Source organism: Bombus terrestris, chromosome 6, assembly GCF_910591885.1.
Source record: "Bombus terrestris chromosome 6, iyBomTerr1.2, whole genome shotgun sequence".
Classification (NCBI taxonomy): Eukaryota; Metazoa; Arthropoda; class Insecta; order Hymenoptera; family Apidae; genus Bombus; species Bombus terrestris.
This window is the reverse complement of record NC_063274.1, coordinates 10,459,570-10,480,673: the sequence shown is the minus strand read 5'-3', so window position 1 is coordinate 10,480,673 and position 21,104 is coordinate 10,459,570. Positions and strand designations below refer to the sequence as shown.

The window sequence follows — 21,104 nt, the reverse complement described above, 5'->3', positions numbered from 1 at the left end:
CGATCACTACCGTCCGGGAACAATCGAAATGCAATAAAATTCGCCTTTGTGCAACCCTTTGTAGCCGTTTTTTCGTGGTAAAAGGATTAAAAAGCGATTGAGATAGAATTAGGCTATATTTCGTAAGCGAGTATTACAGTAGAGTTAGGAGGCAAATTAGTGACAATAAATTTGGTAACGCGGTATGTTGGAAAAATGTAAAATTTCAGAATTCATAACGGTATGGTAAATAACTTTACCAGAATTTTACGATTTTTTATTTGAAGAAGCGTATCTGTTGCACCGGGAGGGAAATTTAAATATTTTCTATATTTACGATTCGGATTGTTTTATTACTTAAGACAAATTGTTTCTTCCTAAACTTCGTAACGATATAAATGCCTATTTGCATAGACCCAAGTGAATAATCTCCAAATTTTGATATTTATTAATATAAATATTTTTGGTCAAACCAGAATGTGACTGATTATGAAATCTTTCTAGATATTTCACTTATATGCCAATACCGTCTAATTAAACCTCAGAATATACATATATTATCAATTACCAAATTTTCACAAAAGGAAATATTCTCACATACTTAAGTTGAAATACGAAATACTTTACTGTTTAATATCATTCAGCATCTTCCAATCAAATCAAAACATTACTAATTATTGCATCTTTTGTTTCTAGGTGTCTGCGGGTCAGCATATGCAGCTAACAGGCGACCTGAAGCCAGGCGTATCAGTGGCGGCGCAACAGGGCATGTACTTCAACCAGCAACAGAACCAAAGTCAGTCAGGACCGGCCGGGCAAACGGACACGTATTGTTCGGTTTCTCAGTCTCAAACGATCAACTTCACGCAGCAAAGTCTGAGACAGAGAGCTGCGGCTGCAGCCGCGGGTGGCGTTTCCCAACCCGCTGGGACTGCAGCTGCACGCAACCATCCCCAGCAAGTGCCGCCGAATCAAGTGGATCAACATCAACACGCTAAGATTCTTCAGCAGCAGCAGCTAATGCGCGCTCAGCAGGTATGTGTCTTATTCCATAATCGATCGAAAGTTTTCTAGAATGTCTTGTCGTGTGCTCGAGCCTGGAGGGTGTGAGCCAGGGGACTGGTTTATGGTTTAATTACCTAATGGTACCGCGAGCGATGTTTATCTATGGTAATAGAAATGGTGTTTCGCGAGTAAAGGGGTGAGGAAACTTGATTCGTGATGGGTTTGGTTTAATCTACGGTTGATCGGGGGAATTTTAATTTCGATAAAGGAATAGGGGTGTTGTTCTTGGAATAAGGTTGGATAGAGGTTGCGAGGAACGTCGCGGTATTTTATACTCTCATCGTGATTGTAAATAATCGTGATTATGCGAAGGAAAATTTATAAGATTGTAATTAGTTATTAAATTTTGATCGGAGAGATAACAGAGGGGTTCGCCGGAGAATTAGGTTTTGTAATAACTAATTCAACGGATAAAGTGATAGTAGAGATTGCGATAGCTATAGTAGCGAGGGGAAGTAGGCTTTACAAAACATTTCTATTTGAAAATGTTAAGAATCTTGAGAGAAGTGACATTTTTTTTTTAAATTCTGCGAATAGAATAGAAAGAAAGAAATTGAGAATTCGCGGAGTCGTGGCAACGCGCGTTATTCGAAACATTAAGTTGGTATCCGGCGATGGTGAGCAACAGGTATCGCGGCTCCTTTGCAACTTCTTGGTTCCATCGCGCTGAAAGAAACGACGCAAATAGGACAAGCGTCTTGGAAGCCGCGGAACAATGAATGGAAACTTTTTCTGTAACCGGGAAATCTGAGTTCGCGTGCACTTCCTGGAGAGAACGTAATGTCTGGTGTTATCGCGACTAAACAAGATCTTGCCTTTTTTACGATGTTTACGAATGCGGTTTGCCATGCTCGAAGGAGCTCGATCGAGTGAAATTATTGCGGTTTGTTTATTCACCATTTTTTGTTCCTGTTATTTATCTATTTTCATTGCTAAATTAAATGTTTATTTTACTATGTGCTATTATTCGTATGCAATTGACTGTGACTTCGTGTCACGATTTATTTTATGAATATACGAAACTTTAGTTTTTTTAAATTTAATTATTAATTACTATTATTATTAATTTAATAGTTTACATATAATGAACTTTACGTTAAACTTACGCTATAAACAATCTAACAGTATGAAAAATATTGTTTGACAAATGGAAATTAATTTAAATAAAGAGAATAATGTATGAATAATAATTCTTTTAATAAAAGTCCGTAATTATTTTGTTGTTACTCCAATATGGTTGCCTTCGATGTTAGACTTCTTATGAATCAGACACGACGATATTTACAATTTCAGAAAATATTCTAGGATGAACTTGAATTTATTTTTTCGTATGTTTCATATTGTATCATTATCTACAGTTCTAATTGTCAATTGTGAGGATAAAAATTAATATAAAGAATCAGAAAAATGAAGTTGTTATATCCAGTGTTTGAATCTTAATAAAATTATATTATCCAGTTTAAGTACTTCTTTCTGTCGCATAGCAAATAATAAAAAAACACACACTAACAAACACTGTGACGACAATAAACACGGTGAATTGCTAATAAGCGATATACATGAAAAAGTGACCGTCGTGAAGATATTACGACGTTACGTGTGCAAATTTGTTCTCCTCTGCTTTTCATTCCATAAACAGCACTTATACATATCGGCGTGTGTATTCAGCTCATTAGAGTTTTAAATTACAGGTGAACGCGTTAGTTTTACATCTTTACGAATTACGTCGCATTAAAGCCATTTAGAACTTGTAGAGTTTATCGGTCCATATTGTTCTTTGTGCCGACGCGAACAAAAGAGGAAAAGGAAAACAGAAAAAGACGAGACGAAAGACGTGCGTCTGTATCGAGCCTGTTGTTCTAGTTACTCGAGGTATAATGTAACGCCGGCAACTTTGCAATCAGACAACATTTGCATGCAGTCATTTACATCTTGTCCGGCACCGTGTTCTTCATCTTTTATGCATTTCCAATTTGCATCGGAAGAAACTGTGTCCACGAGCTCAATTACTGTCACTGAATCGTCTTCTTCCACGAATTATCCCCTCGAACACTTGCTCCTTCGCTCGGCTATTGAAAAATTGCTAAAACATTGAATATCAAATTACACGTCGAGTCATCGAAATCATATTTGCATAAATTCGCCCCATCACCTGTCGATCTAATTCTATAACACGAACGTTATACGATATTCCTTCAACAAGAACGTTCGTAAAATGTATGCCTAATACGTCGACTACTATCGTGGTCATCGACGAGTCACGTTTTACTATACCTGTTAGAATGATCAAAATAAAGTAAATTTCGACAAAGACTTAAATAACATTGTCGAAAGAAAGTGTCCAAATACAACATAATACTTTGCAAAGATTAAATATCATGGTATAGTAATATCTCAATCTATTGTAGTTCTCAGAGCAAAATATATAAAAATTCGCGTGGCAGTTAACGTATCAAATGTTTAAAAAACATATCTGATGCGTGATTTATATGTCAAAGTATAATTAATTATTCTGTTTATTCCAACCTATTGAGAATAGATGCAGAAGAACGTAAATATCAAGAAATAACGAATCATGATAATTTATCAACATCCTCTCAAGAAAAACATACTGGAAGAAAATCGAAAGCTGTTCGATGAGCAGAGTAAAATTATTAACGATTTATAAATCGTAACGGATTCTCTGCGGCGCGGTCACGTTCCCGCTCGCGGACACGCCGCACGATTTATTAACGAATGACTCAGTTGTAATACCAAGCATTACTTTAACGATGTTAGAGTATCGAAGGCAACTCTCTGATCGTGCTCCAATTACTAATTGTAGGTCTCACGCAATTGGTTAGTCATTCTTCATCAGTGCGGATCTTTCTTTTCTTCTTTCTCGATATTTGCTTCGATCACGTTTTCTTCCTTTTTCTTTTTTTGTTTTTCGTACGTTCGTTATAATGGAATAAAACAAACGCAGGCTGTACAGGTTGAAGAGTTAAACACCAGATCGTTTGATAATTGCTTGTTCTTGATGTTAGGTAGAATCGCTTGGAATCGTGTTACAAAATGAAGGAAGATTTTTCAAGATTGCATGGGTCGAGCTCTGGGTCACTTTCTATGTAATTGAGCTACCGTGAAGTGCAATCGCGTCCCTAATTGCCGTGAGAACGTTGGCGAAGTTTCCTCGATTTTCGAAGAATAACGAAGATTTGTTGCTTCTTCGGCGAAATGATCGATCTGTAATATGCGGTTCTCTTAAATCAGATTTTTTAACGATTAATAATCGATTATATCGATTGGTATGATATGGTATCGACGAATATCTTTTATTCTCTGTTTTTAGGAATTGGGATTAATTTAGATATTGTATCGATTTTAAATTATATTATTATAATTATTCTCTTTATTTTTAAATTATGTTTTTTTTTTATTTTCTTGAATAGTCTCCTTTATATCAAAATTACTTAGATCGCCAAAATTACAAATATTAAAGCAAATTGTTAAACTAACAATTTTAAGTGATCCAGTCAAGAGTTAATCCGTAGAGAACCATTCATTTCCTTCTTCTCAAGTACGAATCAGAGGAAGAACGCGCGTGAAATTGCTACATGCTGATTTTAAGAGTGCTTCCTCCGTTCACCAGAAGCTCGTTGTGAGAGCAACAGGGCGGTGCTCGCTTAATCGTTGGTTGTTGCACGTTCAACAACGGAAAAAATACTTATGTTTGCTGGCGAGAGTGCTCCGGTTTTACACGTTCAAATTTTTATACGTAGATAGAAAGTTTGGAACAGTGTACCAATCACGTGATAACTATGTTATTTAAAACTTATTTGCATGTTCTGAAAAATATAGCAAAACAGGGCAAATTAAGAAGTTTAATCGCAGTTAAATAAAAGATTCTCTTAATATAAGCTCATGATTGGTCCCAAGTCCTATATCGAGTGTACAGATATCTTGTGAAATTGAGAAAATAAAAATTTCGTTTGGCAAACAAAAAAATATGCTAAATATTTTACTTGCGTATTAAAAGTAGTATTAAAGTAGTACAAACAATTGCGTAACTCACTGTGTGTCGGAAAAAATATAGAAGGGTGTAGAAAAACGCAGAAGATTTAGGAAGAAAGACGCAGAGAAAATGATGGAAAAACATGGTGAATGCGTATCTCGTTTGGTAATGAGGAAAACGTGTGGCTACTGTCTCTGGTTGCCTTTCCGTCTTCATTGTCGTCATCGTATACGCGGACTTTCGTCGACGGCCGCGTAACACCAGGAAGTGGAAATGCAATCTAAGGGGTCTTGTGCAACGACACCGATGCTCGGAACTTCCGTGCTCGCCAGTTCGACGACAATGCGACTCCTAACGAGTCATCGATGCGTGCCGTGAGCTGAGTTGCAATTATTCCCCGTGGAATCCGTCGGTCGGCTTTCTAACTCGTGCCTTATCGCTGTTCAAGACTCGTCAGTCGAACCTTATATCGTGTTCTTCATCCGCGATTCCGTTTTAGTATCGCGCATTTATGACGTTACCGCAGCAGATAGCAGGTGTTTTAGCAGAACTTCAAGTTCGAATGAAAAGATATATTAGAATATTTTTCTATTGGGCAAGAGTGGTATTTGAGTAGAATCTTCGACGTTTGTGAATGTCTGTTAATTTTACGAAGTCTTGATGCGAATTTGATTATATTGCTTATAGTTTTCCACATAATTAATAAATAATCTTTTATATACAGATTTAGTTATATACAAATAGTAGCATACTATTAGTAGTTCAATAGTACAGTTGTCCGAAATGTTTCTTTCGTTTTATAAGGAAATAATAAACGCACAATGTTTTTTGTTTTATGTTTGTTTACTGAATTATGCACGAACGTAATAATAGAAATATAACGAAGTGGATCATACCTAATTCAATAAAATAATATAAAACAGAAATTTTTGTTCACCTATTATCAGCTTACGAAACGAAAGAAACTTTTCGGACAACCTAATACAACAGTAGTGCCACACGCACTGGGCTTCGAATCGCGAAGTCAAAGTATCCGAGGCACGTAATTTCATGTAATTGAAATCCATTATTTACTTGTTCTTTCAGGTGATGCAACAACAGCACATGGCCGGAGGAATGGGTGGCGTGAGACCACCGCCTCCCGAATACAAAGCGGCGGCTCAGGCCCAAATGATGCACGCTAGTATCAGCATGGGTCAGCAGCCTAGGTTTCCCAATACCGGGCCTATGCGTAGGGTTACACAACAACCTATGCCACCTTCAGGTGAGTACATTGTACTGTCCACAGCTAATGAATGTATGACTTTTCGTTTGGCTAATTAGAATTCCTTTATACATATATGTATGTCAGTGTTATTTCTATGTTTCGCCTATACCGACTAAGTTAATTATTAAGGATAATATTAAGGAAATACTTCTCCACTATGCATAGTTTAATTATGTAATTAATGAAATGAAAAACATAAATCTAATATAAGTCGTTTCTTAATCTTTCAAAGCTCTACAGTTAAAATGTGTTACTGTCTAATTTTGCTTATTTAGTATATAATTTAGTTATTTGTTGAACCAGGGATTTAATTCTAAATACGAGTACACTTTAAAGAAAGAAACGGGGGAAAAGATGAAAGAAAAAGTAACATATACATTTTCAAGCATGTCGATCTTGTATACTCGTGTACGAAAACGAGGGAGCAAATATGTATACGTTTGTAAAAGTGGAAATCAACCACGTCGGCACGATCCAATCCTCTGTTTCGCTTTTTACGCTGACAGTGGCGACGGTTACGTCACTTTCATATGCACTGGCCGGAGTTGGAAGGCACTTAGGGTAATGAGAAGCTGGGTGCTGCTATCGATTCCTCCGTCTTTCGTCGAAACGACGCGTTCAACCACTGTACGACAGTTTTGATTTTCCCGTTCTTCTGTTCTCGAATCTTTGTGATTTATTATCTCTGCTACATTATTTACGAACACTACGGAATAACGAAAATTACAAAATTATGGGAACTACAGAAATGTACAAACTATACCGTGTAATAAAAATTGTAGAACTACGAGATTCTGAAAACATAGATAAAAGAACTGTACTCGAGAAAAAGATTACAACCATCAGACTTTTCTTCGAAACCTAGTTAAAAATGCATTTCTCCATTTCGTTCACTCTTGTCCGCTATCCGCAAAACAATATTTAAAATTCGAGTCTTAAATGAGAAGTTCAGAAGAAGAAGAATTGTAATTCAACGAAACTGTAGCTAAACTTATTTGTATATTTCTAAACATTAAAACACATCACTACACGTACTCAAGAAGATTTGTATGTTCTTTATATGGATATTATGTCAATACACTTATACTACTTCTTCCATTAAGTTTCTCAAACAATCCAACCATAATTCAGACAAGGGTTACCTTGTCTCGTTTGACGAGACTATGCACAGTTTGTGTGCTAAAAGTTAAATAAAGCTTAACAGATGTATTTCTCTCGGAAATATTTTTTGGGAAGCTGTCTTGATTATTGAACTATTCCGATTACATAGAGGTACGTAAATCGAAGTGAACAGACGTAAAGACGTAAAGAGTAAACTGTGAATAATCGAGAAAAAATATTTGACTGGACGCGAAGCATTCATTTGAAGCATTTCAGCATTTGAATAATGTTTATACACTTTTTAACCACCGCGATCAGTTAAATAAGTATTCGAGGGAAATGAGCCCGATCTCTTGCTGGATCCGCTCGAGGCTAGAAAGAACGAACGAGAACGAGATGTAGGTGTAGGAGCAGGAGAGGGTGGATTGGTGGTGGAAAGGGGATCGTAAATATTCTTATACATCGTAGCTCGTACGAGGCTCCTCTATCGATCTGCTCGGAGCTACTTTCATAAGATTCTATCCAAACGAAAATCCACAGAGCATTAAGGTTCTACGTTTCCTTCGTAATACGTATCTTCTTTACGTATCTGGCTAGCCAGAATGAAGAAACGTTTCCCCGCGATCGATCGCCATCCTCTGCGATTCAATCGCCTGTTTCGGTCGTCGTAAATCTTACCTAAGATATTTTCGTATATAATTTGTAACAAGAAAATCCTTCTTCTGGTTTGATAAGAGATTTCCTGTTTGATACGACGAAGATTTTCTACGACTTAATTCTATACAAAATACATCATTGGTAGCAAATGTACTGGAAGTTTTGAAACATGAAGCTTTAAAAATATCCTTCTTTCTTCTAGTAGAGTTTCTTTATGTTTGTCTGCCTTGTTGTCGATTTTAAAAAACTGTCAGACGCAATTTACATATATTTATTCAATAATAAATTTACAACTAAGCAACAATGGCATAATCCTCAGTGATAAGATTTAAATTATTTTAAGAGACATAATATGTACCATTATAAAGGAAAAGGTAAATGAAAGCCATATATAATTTCTTTGAGAGCGACGATTTACTAATAGAATAAATTCTCAACGTCTGAAATTTCATCTTCCCTCAACATGAAAGAAAATGCATCTAAACCTTAAAGAAGAGTCCTTAATATATTCTTAGCCGTATTTTTATACAATCTTTTACAAAATTCCATAAAAACCTTGAAAAATGGCAATGTTCACTAACAATCACCTATCCGTTTGTCCTTGTTTTGTCGTAGGTCCGATGATGAGGCCGCAAATTGCGCAGCAGCAGCAGCAGGCGTTGCACGCTGCTGGTGGCAACATGTACATGGGCGGTGGCGGTATGGCCGCCATAGGCGGAATGCATCAGATGCATCAGCGTCTTGGATATCCTAGGACTAACAATCAACGGCCGCCTAACGTTAGTGTGGGTCCGCCTGATGGCCTTGGAAATAGTATCGCGGGCCGCGGCGCCCAGCAGGAGTGGCGACACGTTCTCATGCAGCAACAAGGCTTTCAGGCGCAGGCTTTGCGATCGCAATTTAACCAACAAGGTCACCAAGGTAAGCGTCTCCCTGGGACATCCATTATCATGCTTGTAATCCTGCGCGCAGTAGGCGATTCGTACGAGTAATCGCCGTTTCGAACGATATCGAATTAACAAATAACTTTTCTGTTCGGTTAACCGGTTACAACTATAATTCTGAAAATTATCTTCGGTTTTAAGAATTAATTTCTTCGCAGAAAATGGAATATTAAGAGATATTACAAATATTAAGAATTGATGTTATATAATAAAATCTGTAATAAAATCTGTAATAAAATAAATGTAATAAAATCTTATATTATAATATTGAGTAGTAGAATGCGAGTTACATTTCATGAGATTTTATAATCCTATGTTTCCTAGAGACAGGAATGTGGAATTTGAAAATTGGAAATTATTCTTTTATTCGTAATGCAGATAGCAAGATAATAATTGATTTGGTCTTGTATTAGTGTCTACCAATTAATCCATTGTAACAAAAAGATATTTTGTACAATTCTTATATTCGTAGTTCTATATTTTACAATGAAAAATTAAGCTGTATGATTGCAGTAACGTATATTTGTCACGTTAGTTCATGATCCACTCCATACCTCAACACGAAGAGTCAAACCATTAAGGCTACAGCTTTATACGTAATAAATGATGAATTAAATCATTGTGTTTCTGTAGACAGTAAATACCAGTTATCACAACGAAATGTAAACCGTGTTAAACCGTTTCACTTATCCTCATTTTCCAGGTGGATTCGGTATGGGTGGCACAGGTGGAATGCAGATGAACGCCGCACAGATGCAACAGCATCAACAGTTGATCCGCTCACAGAGTGGAGGTATCGCTGGCTCCGGTATGGCCAACAGCACTCAGATGCAGCAGTTACTGTCGCAGCAACACCAGCAGCAAACATTAGCCATGCAGCAGAGTAATAATCAAATGTCACTGCAGATGCAAATGTCGCAGTCCTCATCAGTCAACTCTGTCAGCACTACCGGAACCGGTGAGTCTTGGACGATGACCATTCCCTGATTTCAAACCGCGGAGTATATTGATCGAACGAGATCTTGCGTTAAACAAGAAAAATGATTTCGACGTGATTAATCGTCCGATAAATGGTGGATCCTGATCAATTTTCGTTACCTGATAATCTTATGATTGATTCAATGAAACTTATGATTTATTCAAATGGATTTCTTTCGATTACGCGTGTTTACCGTGAAAGATTATAGTTTCGTATGATATATTAAGTAGAATAATAATAAGTAATAGTCGTGTGATGATTTGTTCGCCACCAAAACGTATAACGAAATAATTAATCGTGTTAACGATGTTTTCGACAGTTAAGTTTATATTTTTGTATTTATTTTTGTTATATTAGTATGATAAATCGGGCTTCTGTTAGAAAAGTAATAGGATATTGAAATATGTTTTATGATTGTTATATGCGTATTTAATTTGTTCATGTTATTATTTCTTAATGAAGTATCCATTGTAATTGATCAAAAGCAGTCAATAAAGTTCAAGTTCTCCCTTTTTACATACAAGCTTATCTTAAGGAATTGTTGTGTCACAAAAACAAAACCAAAGATATATTGATTATTTCTAAAAGTTAATAATAGTATCATAACACACGCAGCGATGCTATTAAAATTTATTTATACAGGAAACAGCTAAAATTATATTTTTTTCGTGCTTAATACGAAAATATGCAAGTACTTTAACTCGTTCTATCCTCGACCATATCATTACACTATCAAATCATTTGTACTAATCCTCATTAGTGTATTCATCCTCCTTATACATTATCATAAAATCATCTGTTCGTTATCAATCACGATCAAACGATTTCCTTGCAGGTTCTCCCCTGCACCCGCATCAACAGTACGGTGCTGGTAGTCCAGGAGTGCGCAGCCTGTCACAACAGCAACAGCAACATGCGCAACCGCCGGCCACCACTACGGACCCTTCCGTAGCCGCAGCGGACTTTAGCCTCGAATTTCTGGAGAACCTTCCGACCGGAGACACGTCGAACTTCAGCGCTCAGGAACTGCTGAATTCCCTCGACTCTACGGCGGGCTTCAACCTCGATATTCTGTAAGACCACGCCTATCGCGGTCTATTCGGAAAATCGGATTTTAATTCACTCAAAGACCGGTTCAAAACGCAAAGAAAAGTGAAAATGTGAAAAAGAACGACGTACAATGATACATACACGCGCTAGGATCGATCACCCCCTGAAAAAAATGCTTACGTCCATAAGTAGACTCGCTTTGACTGCACGCGCAGCATTCTTCGTCGCGTGCTGCGCTGATAATTCGTTTAATAGTTCCTTCGAGATCGATGAATAACAACGAGACGTAATCGTCGCATCGAAAGAAAATTAGTTGGTAAAAGTTAACAGGTTTACTGGCTTCGCGGAACGTGATCGTACCATTTGTTAGTCTTGATGGTAATATGGCAAAATTGTAGCGGTGAATGGACTGTGAACGGAGTCGAAAGTAAACGAAACGAGTGAAAGGGGGCGAGGAGACATAAGATTATTGATTTCCGTGTTGTGACGACTACTCGTCGAACCGCGACGATCACGGTTACCTGTAACGCGCGTCCTCCGATGATCAGACATGTTCATCGATTAATCTAATTTGAAAACATATAGTCGGGGTGTTTGATCCGGTCGAACCAGAAGTAAATGACGGTCGGTATCGCGACACGTGTATATGATAGATCCATACGTGTAGTAGGTTTCCTTAGACTGTTCGATGTTCGGCTTGCGGACGATAGAGGGTGCGCGAGTTGAAAAATTCGTTCGTCAGAGGGCATCCGGTTCGACGTCTCGCTTGCATGGAAACCGGTCGTAGTGCATTTTCGGCAGCTATCCTTCGGCTGGCGACTATTCTTCTAGGCAATCATCTTTTAGTAAAATTTAATTTCTTAAACGATAAACGATCAAAGAAGCAGCAGAAACAAGAGAGTAAGAAAAAGAGAGGTAAATAGATCGAAATAGAACCAGCGGACGGTCGACAGCGTGGGAAATCAAGAGGCACGCGTAAAAATTCGTCCCGTCGTTCGTTGCTCCGCAAACGTTTTATATTACATATACACATATAATAAGATATATAGTGACGTTTAATCGCCATGTAAGTGGCATGTTCGAATCCTTTTTCTTTCGCTGCTCCCCATGTTCTCAAGTTTTCGCAGTGACGGTCGCACCGGAGTGAGGATCGATCGATCTTTCTCTCTCGAGTGCACGCGTCGACGACACTGCGCGGTGACTTCGACGCGCACTCCACAAAACGACCAACGGTAGAATTCTTTCTCTTGATTTTTCACGCGATGATCCACGATCGAGAATCGTCAGCAGATAGGCGAACAAAAGAAAATATCGTCCTAATAATCGTCGGTTCACGATCGATCGTGTCGTCGTTTTTGTTACAATGACGTTCCATTTATCCTTTCGGTCGACGATCGAGCGAAAGAACATTGAATCGTCGATTCTCTTGAACGAGTCGACATTCGACCGTCGCTGAACTTCGATTTACAGCTAATTACATTATTACAATAATGACAATTGCTAGAGTTAATAGCGTATTTAAACGATGCCGCGAACGATCGCGTATTCTACAATTAACAGAAAGTCAATTATGAGATATATTATTCGATTCCCGATGAATTACATCGTGGCCTGCGACGACGGGCCAGTGTTTCGGCCCGATCGATCGGTCCACGTCTCGCAGGGTTCGCGTCGCGTTTGATGATGAGGAGAGAAAGAGACGGAGCGAGTAAGAGTGGGAGAGAATGAAGAAACCCTTCCTAAGAACGCAGTGTTAGTGTTGCTACGGGATAAGTTACAATCTTGACTGTACATAAAAATACACGATTACATAAACACACACACACATACACATACACGTACACATACGAGTTAGAAGAAAATTCAGGACGATAAGTTCGCAAACTTTAGCCGATTAAAATTTAAGAGCCCTACGATATAGGTGAATATTATACATATATATATATATAGATATATATTTATATATATATTATATATATATAAATATATATATGTATATATATATATATATAAATTATATATATATTATATATATAATGATAATAGTAATCGATGATAACGCACGATTCAAGAGCAAATGGCGAGAAATAGTGATACGGATGAAAATAGAAAGAGATAGAATATTTGAGAATATGGGAAAAAGAATATAATTGGTGCGAAAAAATGAAACGAATGAATCGGTGAGAAAGAATGAGACAACGCGTGATTGTGTATGTGTGTTTCGCGGCGATAAAGCACATTTCCTCGATCCGAGCGTATTTATTGAGTTTTAGTTCCATAGAATGTGCTCTGTCGCCGAATTCGACAGGTTGCACATGAAATAATTACGGTCAGCTGCGAACATCGTTCTTGGTACGATGAACCGAATGCTCTTCTCGTGGATATTCCGGTTCTTTTCGGCTCTTTCGAAATACCAAGAATCGTTGTAACAGGATAACATTAGTACTTATCGTTTGATCCATTTTCAGTCAGAATTCATGCGAAATGTTCGATTGATACGGTGATTTATGAAATGTATCGAGCTACAGTTCATCGTCACCAGATGGCGGGTTCGCGACTAATCTTCCAAATAGTAAATACATTCCATAGATAATGAAAATGGAGTATAGAGATTCACGGTTCGTCTAATCAAAACTATCGTTTCTAGAAAAAGAGAGAGAGAGAAAGAAAGGTCGAAATAGATGAAAAAACAAAGTTTACGAGGTAACCATCGAGATAAGATAGACGCACTAGAATTCAAGAACACCGAGTGAATATACGGGACACCCGGTAGAAAGTAGAAAAGAAAGACAGCAGAGAAACGAGAGTGCAGGAAAGTAACGAAAAGTAAAATAATCCTCGACCGTTCGCCGAAAAGCGTGCACGAATACTTTCCGATTGGAGTTTCGCTCGTCAGTTGCAGTTATATTCAGCGCTCGAATGGAGATCGCGTCTCCGATTTCGAGCATGTTCGTGTCATGCGAAAATTAGCAAAAAGAAGACAGTACGCGCGCCGCGCGTTTCCTTTTTTTTTTAACGTAAAATAAATAAATAAAAATAAATAAAGGAAGAAATTTTGTTGAATCGGACGAAACGACGTCATTTATTGTCTTGTAAAATATTGGGGCCATGAAACATAATCTAAAGAATGAAAAAAAAACGACATAAAAAAAGCGAAAAATGTGGAGAAAGAATAATAATTAAAAAAATGGGGGGAACGAAAGGGACAGGTGCTCTGATCGTGTCACGTTGATTTAATGAGGACGTATGATGTAAACGGAGAGAATCAAGCATAGTGATGAGAGTAACGAAGTCGCCACACGTGGTTGTTCTGTTCTCTTTGCTTTTTTCCATGATTCTTAATAGAAGTAATGAATATACATACGTTTTTTCGTGGACGAACGAAAGCGAGAGAATGCGAGAATGCGAGAGAGAAAGAGAGCATTAGGGACCAACCAAAAAGAGAGTAAAAAAGCGTGCAGTGGTGTCGATTGTCGCGGTGGATCGTTTTTCCTTTTTATACACACGACAAAACGAGAGAGAACAATGGAGAAAGTGAGACATCAGTGCCTCGAATTATTTCGTGACAGAATACCGGACTAACAGTTCTAATCTTTATTATTTTCACGAAAATCTTTACGCGATGCATACAAAATGTGTTTCCGGTCCTCGTGAGTATGCCACTCGATCTTCCACGTTTTAGGGGAAAAAAATGAAAGAGAAAAATGGACATAAAGATTGAAATAAGATCCATGAAAAAAGTTAACAACGATCGAACTGTTTTCTCTTGCACTGTCGACAGTCGATGTCGGTTAGACGACATTTCAGCCGGAGCGGACAAAATAAAAGAAAGGCTCCCGGGTATGTGTCAGTTCATCGAGGAGTCTCGTGCCGGATAAATATATACCTAATTATTTATAATATTTATAACTTTATATGATACACGGGCATTTCGCATAGAATAAAGTTCATGTTGAATTTCGAACTGTTATTAATAAAAAGCGTTGAGTTCCTACAATCGTTTCTTTACTTCGCTTCTGGATAATATTATCGTCTCATCTCACGACGAGTCGTATATTTCCAAATCGATTTTCCATTTTCCAACACAACAACAACAAACGGAGAAACCAAAGATTAAAACGGGAGAAATCGACCGTGTAACTCGATGAAATTTCATTCCCAATGATAAACAACGCGTGCAGGACGCGCCATAAATGTCGATAAAGCGGTACTGTTTGCCGGGTTCCCCGTAACTTCGCTAATTGTCGACTCGTGTTAAACCCGCGATCCATCGAACTGTTTAACGCGTTTCAATGTCGGTTATTTACACGCGAAGAATATAATCGAAACACAGTTCCTACATAGAACAACAGCCAGAAAGCGGCACAGAGCAGGACCAACCAGAGTCTCATCGATCTGTCCGCGATCCTAACCATTTCGCATCTTCCATTCATTTTACGGTATTATAGGTACTTCCAATGTTCACACGTCTCTCGTGCAATCGAACTAAACGTTTCGGGGATCGTTTCATGCCTACACAGATTTTCCCTCTGATTGGGCCATTTTTCGAAGTGCTCACCTTTTTATCGATTCTCTCCGGAGAGAATCGGAGGCGGATGCGTTTCTGCTCGAGGACACTACCGGCGATCGCTGAAAAATTCACGATAGCGCTCATCGATCGACACGGTGAAAAAGAGACAGAGAGACCAAATGAAAATAGCGAATCCTGACTGATCCGGTGGTGGCGCACGCGAAGCGTATCCACACTGTTTGCGCGATAATCCTAACGAAACTTCACTCATTATCGATTCCTTCGAGGCTGTTGTTGCTAAGCGGATTCCTCGCGTTCCGTGTTAATCCTCGTTCCTCATCGAACATTTCTATATTAACAAATATTACGGTATTACTCTCCGTGAGAGGAGGAACCACTTTGATTGTTATCTCATAGGTGAATCGGTTAACTCATAAAATTCATTGTTTCTACGAAGACGACATTTTCATCTGCACCTCGACGTTCCGACACTAGGTCGAACGGCGGCGGCCTAACGCGTACGGTCGCGACGAACGCGGGGGCGGAAAGGGGCGGAGGATCAATATCACGGTTAGGGAGAGACCAGACTGAAAATAGGAGCGAGTGTAGGAGCAGCGATGAGGGATAAGGATTACAAGAGGAGAGAGAAAAGGAAAGAGGAGGGAAGCCAACCCGAAAATGTCAATTCGCCGGCCTTGGCTCCTCGTGAAATTACTATCGTGGCATAAGGGTAGAGCTCTAAACGGACTCTTACGGTTTTACGGGAGAATTTCCCTCGGATAGAGCAGATGTCTATGGTGATGGAGAAATATTTCTGTGGCATCGGATTATGATTCTTGTGAGCAGTAACTCCAGTAGATTCAGTTGAGTTTTAGGTCACGGAGGATCATATGTATCTAGAAGATACATAGTAATTTGTTTTTGTATCGTGTTTCGTTGATCGATTTGGGTTGTTCGTAGAATTACGTTCATGTAAATCGTGTCATAATAGAATCGTATTTTTAGTTTCTGTTTTATTAGAATATCCTGTTAATTCGAAGTTTTGTTTTGATTTATTCGTTTATTAAATTTTGTTTTAGATAGCTTCCGAAATTGATATTTGGAGAATTGACTGTGTCACTCTACCTATCGAGATTTAGTATTTCGAAATTCGCTCGAGAACCTTCAATCTATTTAGAACCTCGTTAAGATTTGTCAACCAAAGTTTATCCATGCTTTTGTAATTATTAAATATTATTTAAAATCCAAATAGTATTAGTATTTGAATAAAGTCGTCGATCTTAGATTCGCAATTCTATGTAAGTATGCCAAGGTGAAAAAGGGATTGATTTATAATCTGATCGTATTGATAACTATATCCTTGGTTAAGTGTCGTCCTATATACCAATGTGCATATTGTGCAAGCTGTACTGTGATTAATAAGTCTTTTCTTTCATACAAATTCGAGTGGGCCAATCGTTTTTCACCAAAGTCCATGATTTTGAGAATTAGTTCATTAGATGTTGTATATAATGAACGATATAAGAAAATGAATTTGTTAGGGCAATCTTACTTTCCTTTACTTCCATTTCCAGTAGGTTACGACTATTTGAGATGAAAGTAAGAAATAAGTATTACTAAAGATAAACGACAAAAGTGAAATAGAATAATATATTCGGTTTGTAATAGTTTGCAAATTTCATTGATAGAACATGTAAGTGCAATGACGATCCACTGGTCGACATCGACAGAGCACGCAACGCTCCACTATATACACAACACCGAATGGCTCATGAAAAATCTGTGGTGAAACTATCAATTAACTGACCTTTGCGATCGAGAAAGGCAGAGTTCACGTAACTATTCTGGATTAGGACAAATTCTCGTTTCGAAGTTGCACATTCTAGCAACTACAAATTACGTAAACACTGAAGACGTTTGGATCGCGTAAAAATCTCGAGTCCAAGTACAGTAGAGTAAAACAAACTTCCGGAAATATCTCGCGAATTATCTGTTGAAACAGACGAGAAGATATGATTTTTTAATTTCCAACGTAACGGTAAATATTTTGATTAGAAGGAACATGTTTGTTAACTCACAGTCGTTTTTTCCCTAAAACGGCGACAGATCTGAAACGTTGATCATCCTTCGTCGTAAAAGTCAGCGAGAGTAAAAGTATCGAGATATTTTCTAAGTTCTTGTTCTTGACATAGAAGAAACAGTAACAATAAAAACATACACATATAATTTCAATATATTGCGAGAGAACAAAGAAAGAAAGAAAAAAAAAATGGAGTATAAAAATGTGAAAAATTGGACGGTACACCTATATTTCAAGGTTATATAAAACCAACTCGTGGTTCTTGTATCCAGTTTATTTTATACTCGCTTGCCTTTTGTGTAGAGCATCGATTAGATGATTTTCTACTGATCCTCTCTTTACAAGAATACGAAAAACAGTCGTCGAGGTTGTCGCAAACATCGAAACCTCTTTTTCATACACCTCACTCATGTACCGTCATCCAGGGAATTTCGTTTTTTCCAAGGACAGTCTCTACGACGAACACCCGTATATCCTCGAAAATTTTATTTCAATTTGCGTTTTAATGAACGATCGGTTTTACGTGTTCCTATTTCTTATATCAGAAACTATATTCAAGTTTAAACGTGAATACCGAATTAATTATTAAAACTCTCAGTTTGTCGAGGTTATAGAACTATAGCGAATTTTCAATTCGAAGAGACTGTTCTTTGCAACAACGAAATCGATTCAACGAGAGGAAGAGGCGAGAAAAAGCAGAGGGTGACTCAACGAGTTTGAGAATATAATAATTATACATATAGTATATAGCTATACATACATATATACACACACACATATCTATATATATACATATATATATATAGATATCTTTTTCTCGACAATTCCTTCGAATGAACCAATTGATTATATATATCTCACGGTAAATGAATACAATTCAGAATAATGCTTGAGGGATCAGTATTTATAATACGCGAGGAGGTTTCGATAAATGCGATAAAATAATATTTGACCAACAACGATGGCTACGACGACGACTCAGAATCACGGCGACAGAAGCATAGCGACGTATCGGTTTCTTTTTTCCTTCGTCGTATATTGTAAATAGCGTGTAGTAAGTCAGTATGCGGTTGGTGGGAGGTAGGTAGAGACAAAGAGAAAGCGAGCGAAGCACGTGACTGTAATTTTTGCGGCTGACGGATAATCGGCGAACACCGCCGCGCCACAGAGTCTTGATGTTTTCTTCTTCGACCGAATTGCGCGCGAGAGGGGATCGAGAATGCAAACGAAAGCCGTTTCTCTCCCTTCTCGGCGAGAAATCGCTTCGAACAGGTCATAGGATACGGTCCGTGACGGTACGTAACGGGCGTGCACAGTGACAATCTTGCGAAATAAAACGGAACGAAATAATTAATGATTGAGAAAATTTAAAAAATTAATTATTGAAAGTCACTATTTTATGAATGGATAGGATGAATCGATATATAACTAGAAGAAAAAAGAACGGGAGAAAGATAATGTAGAGCAAGAAGCGAATAATATCGATGTTGATTAAAATTCTGTTGATTGAAATTCTAAATTCTTTAATTACAATTGTGAATTAAGGAAAATAATACGATAGGAAGGGTAAAGAAGAATCATACGCGAAACGGGATGAACGTGCTAGCGCTTTCGCCGCAGATCAATCGACGCAGAATCAATACTCTTTCTTCATGCTATTGTTCTTAACGAGATTGTGATATACTATATTGTTAATGCTGTAACGATAACTAGATGCGCGTACGTATAGAGGGCGCATTGTTCGTCGCGCGGAAGTTTTAGTCAAAAAGAGGGCGCAGCAAGCGATCATCCCGGGGACTCGAATGAAGCAGATTCTTCGCGAGTGTTCGCCGATATAGTTTTCGATGATCCGTGCCGTGAAACTTACGCTTCGCCGTTTCTTTCCGTTCGCGAACACGTGAAAGCAGATCGGTTTACCGAGAGAGAGAGAGAGAGAGAGAGAGAGACGAGACGAGGTAGCAATAAAACAGTAGTGAAACAAACGAGGGGGAAAAAGAGCAAAACAATAAGAGATAAAGAAAGAGTTAGAAATAGAGAGTGAGTGGACACGCGTTGATTGGATGGAGACGCGAGGGAAACAATGCCTGTAAATAAACGAACAAAACAGAAAAAAAAGATGAAAGGAAGAAGACAGTGTTGCGTTATAGTTATTTATGTTGCTGATCGAAGCGAATTCGATAGTGAATTATTGTAATAATTCGTAATTTAAGACGGAGAACGGAGGAAGAGAAATGAGAAATCATATACACAGATTATGTACATAAGCTAATGGGTAATATCTCCCTTGGTAAAGGATAGTTTACGGATAGTTATTTTTATTACTATTATTATTATTTCTAAGTAACTATTATTATTATCATATTATTATTGTCATATTATTATTTTATTATTATTATTAATTATTATTACTTATTACTATTATCATTATTAATATTATAATTACCATTGTTATCCTTCGGCCAATGATCTCAAAAGCAAGATAATAATTGTATTCGGATGATAGTGTTGCTAAATCTGAGCCGATTTCAATTTTCATCAAAGGCCACAGTGGGAAAAGGATCACCGTTTTCGTTCATACATTCAAGACACCGATTCTATTTCTTCATCTCTCGTGTTTTCTTTTTGTCGACTTTTAATTATTTCCTTTTTTTCGTTCATTCATTCGTTCCTTCCTTCCTTTTACTTTTATTTCTGGCCTATGTACTCTCTAAACATGTTTATGACGCACTCGAAGCGAATTCTTCGTCTACGGTTGCGCTTCGTTTCCGGTTCTAGTAAATTTCGTTACACTTCTAATACGACGCGTGCATTCTAAAAGATAATGAACGCGCGGTTTTTGAATTCTTTCCTCCGTTTCAATTTATCTCGGATCACTTAGACTTCTCTTGGCTTTAAGCACACGATAAATAGACGCGTGATCAGAGAATGAACGTTCCTTTTTTTTATTGGGCCATACATTCTTTCATTGCATAAGAAAGAACATAAACAGGCTAAATAATCGTTTATATCACTATAGGTCCTGTTTATATCGAGTTATTTTATAAGTGTTTATCAAATGGGAACTACGCCCACTTAAAAGTCGTGAACTCTAATTTTTATTTTGTTTCATCGTATGTTACGTGCGAACGGCAGTTCTAAATAAAACACGGAAGGTTATTTGGTTTTGCCCTAGATTCGTCGACGAATCCTTTAAGTGAGGACATTAAGAGAAAGAAAAGGAAAAAAGGAAAAAAATAAATAGCGGTTTAATATAATGTAATTCGAAAGTGACCTATTAAATGAATGAATTTAGTTAAATCTGATAGCGGTGCAACGCTGATCAAATTATTCATAAACATGTTTTATCAAACGAGAGTCAAGACATTTTGTCATGTCTTTGTATATTTTTATGCAATGTTGTAGAATGATATTGTTTCAAATATATTATACAGATAATAATAATAAACAAATTTATATGCCATAACCTGTGTTTAATTTA

The 21,104-nt window shown here is 37.6% G+C and overlaps 1 protein-coding gene across 6 annotated transcripts in view; it reads left to right on the top strand.

The window, feature by feature from the left end:
* LOC100648747 (neurogenic protein mastermind) overlaps positions 1-21,089 on the top strand; it is a 248,205-nt gene extending 227,116 nt beyond the window's left edge. For all 6 annotated transcript variants that reach the window (XM_012309465.3, XM_012309470.3, XM_012309469.3 and 3 more), the window contains 5 exons: positions 676-1,014; positions 6,125-6,302; positions 8,679-8,984; positions 9,711-9,965; positions 10,822-21,089. In XM_012309465.3, coding sequence (XP_012164855.2) covers positions 676-1,014; positions 6,125-6,302; positions 8,679-8,984; positions 9,711-9,965; positions 10,822-11,063 — 1,320 coding nt within the window. In that variant the 3' untranslated portion in view covers positions 11,064-21,089. The remainder of the gene's footprint in view (positions 1-675; positions 1,015-6,124; positions 6,303-8,678; positions 8,985-9,710; positions 9,966-10,821) is intronic.
* Positions 21,090-21,104: the final 15 nt, after the last annotated feature.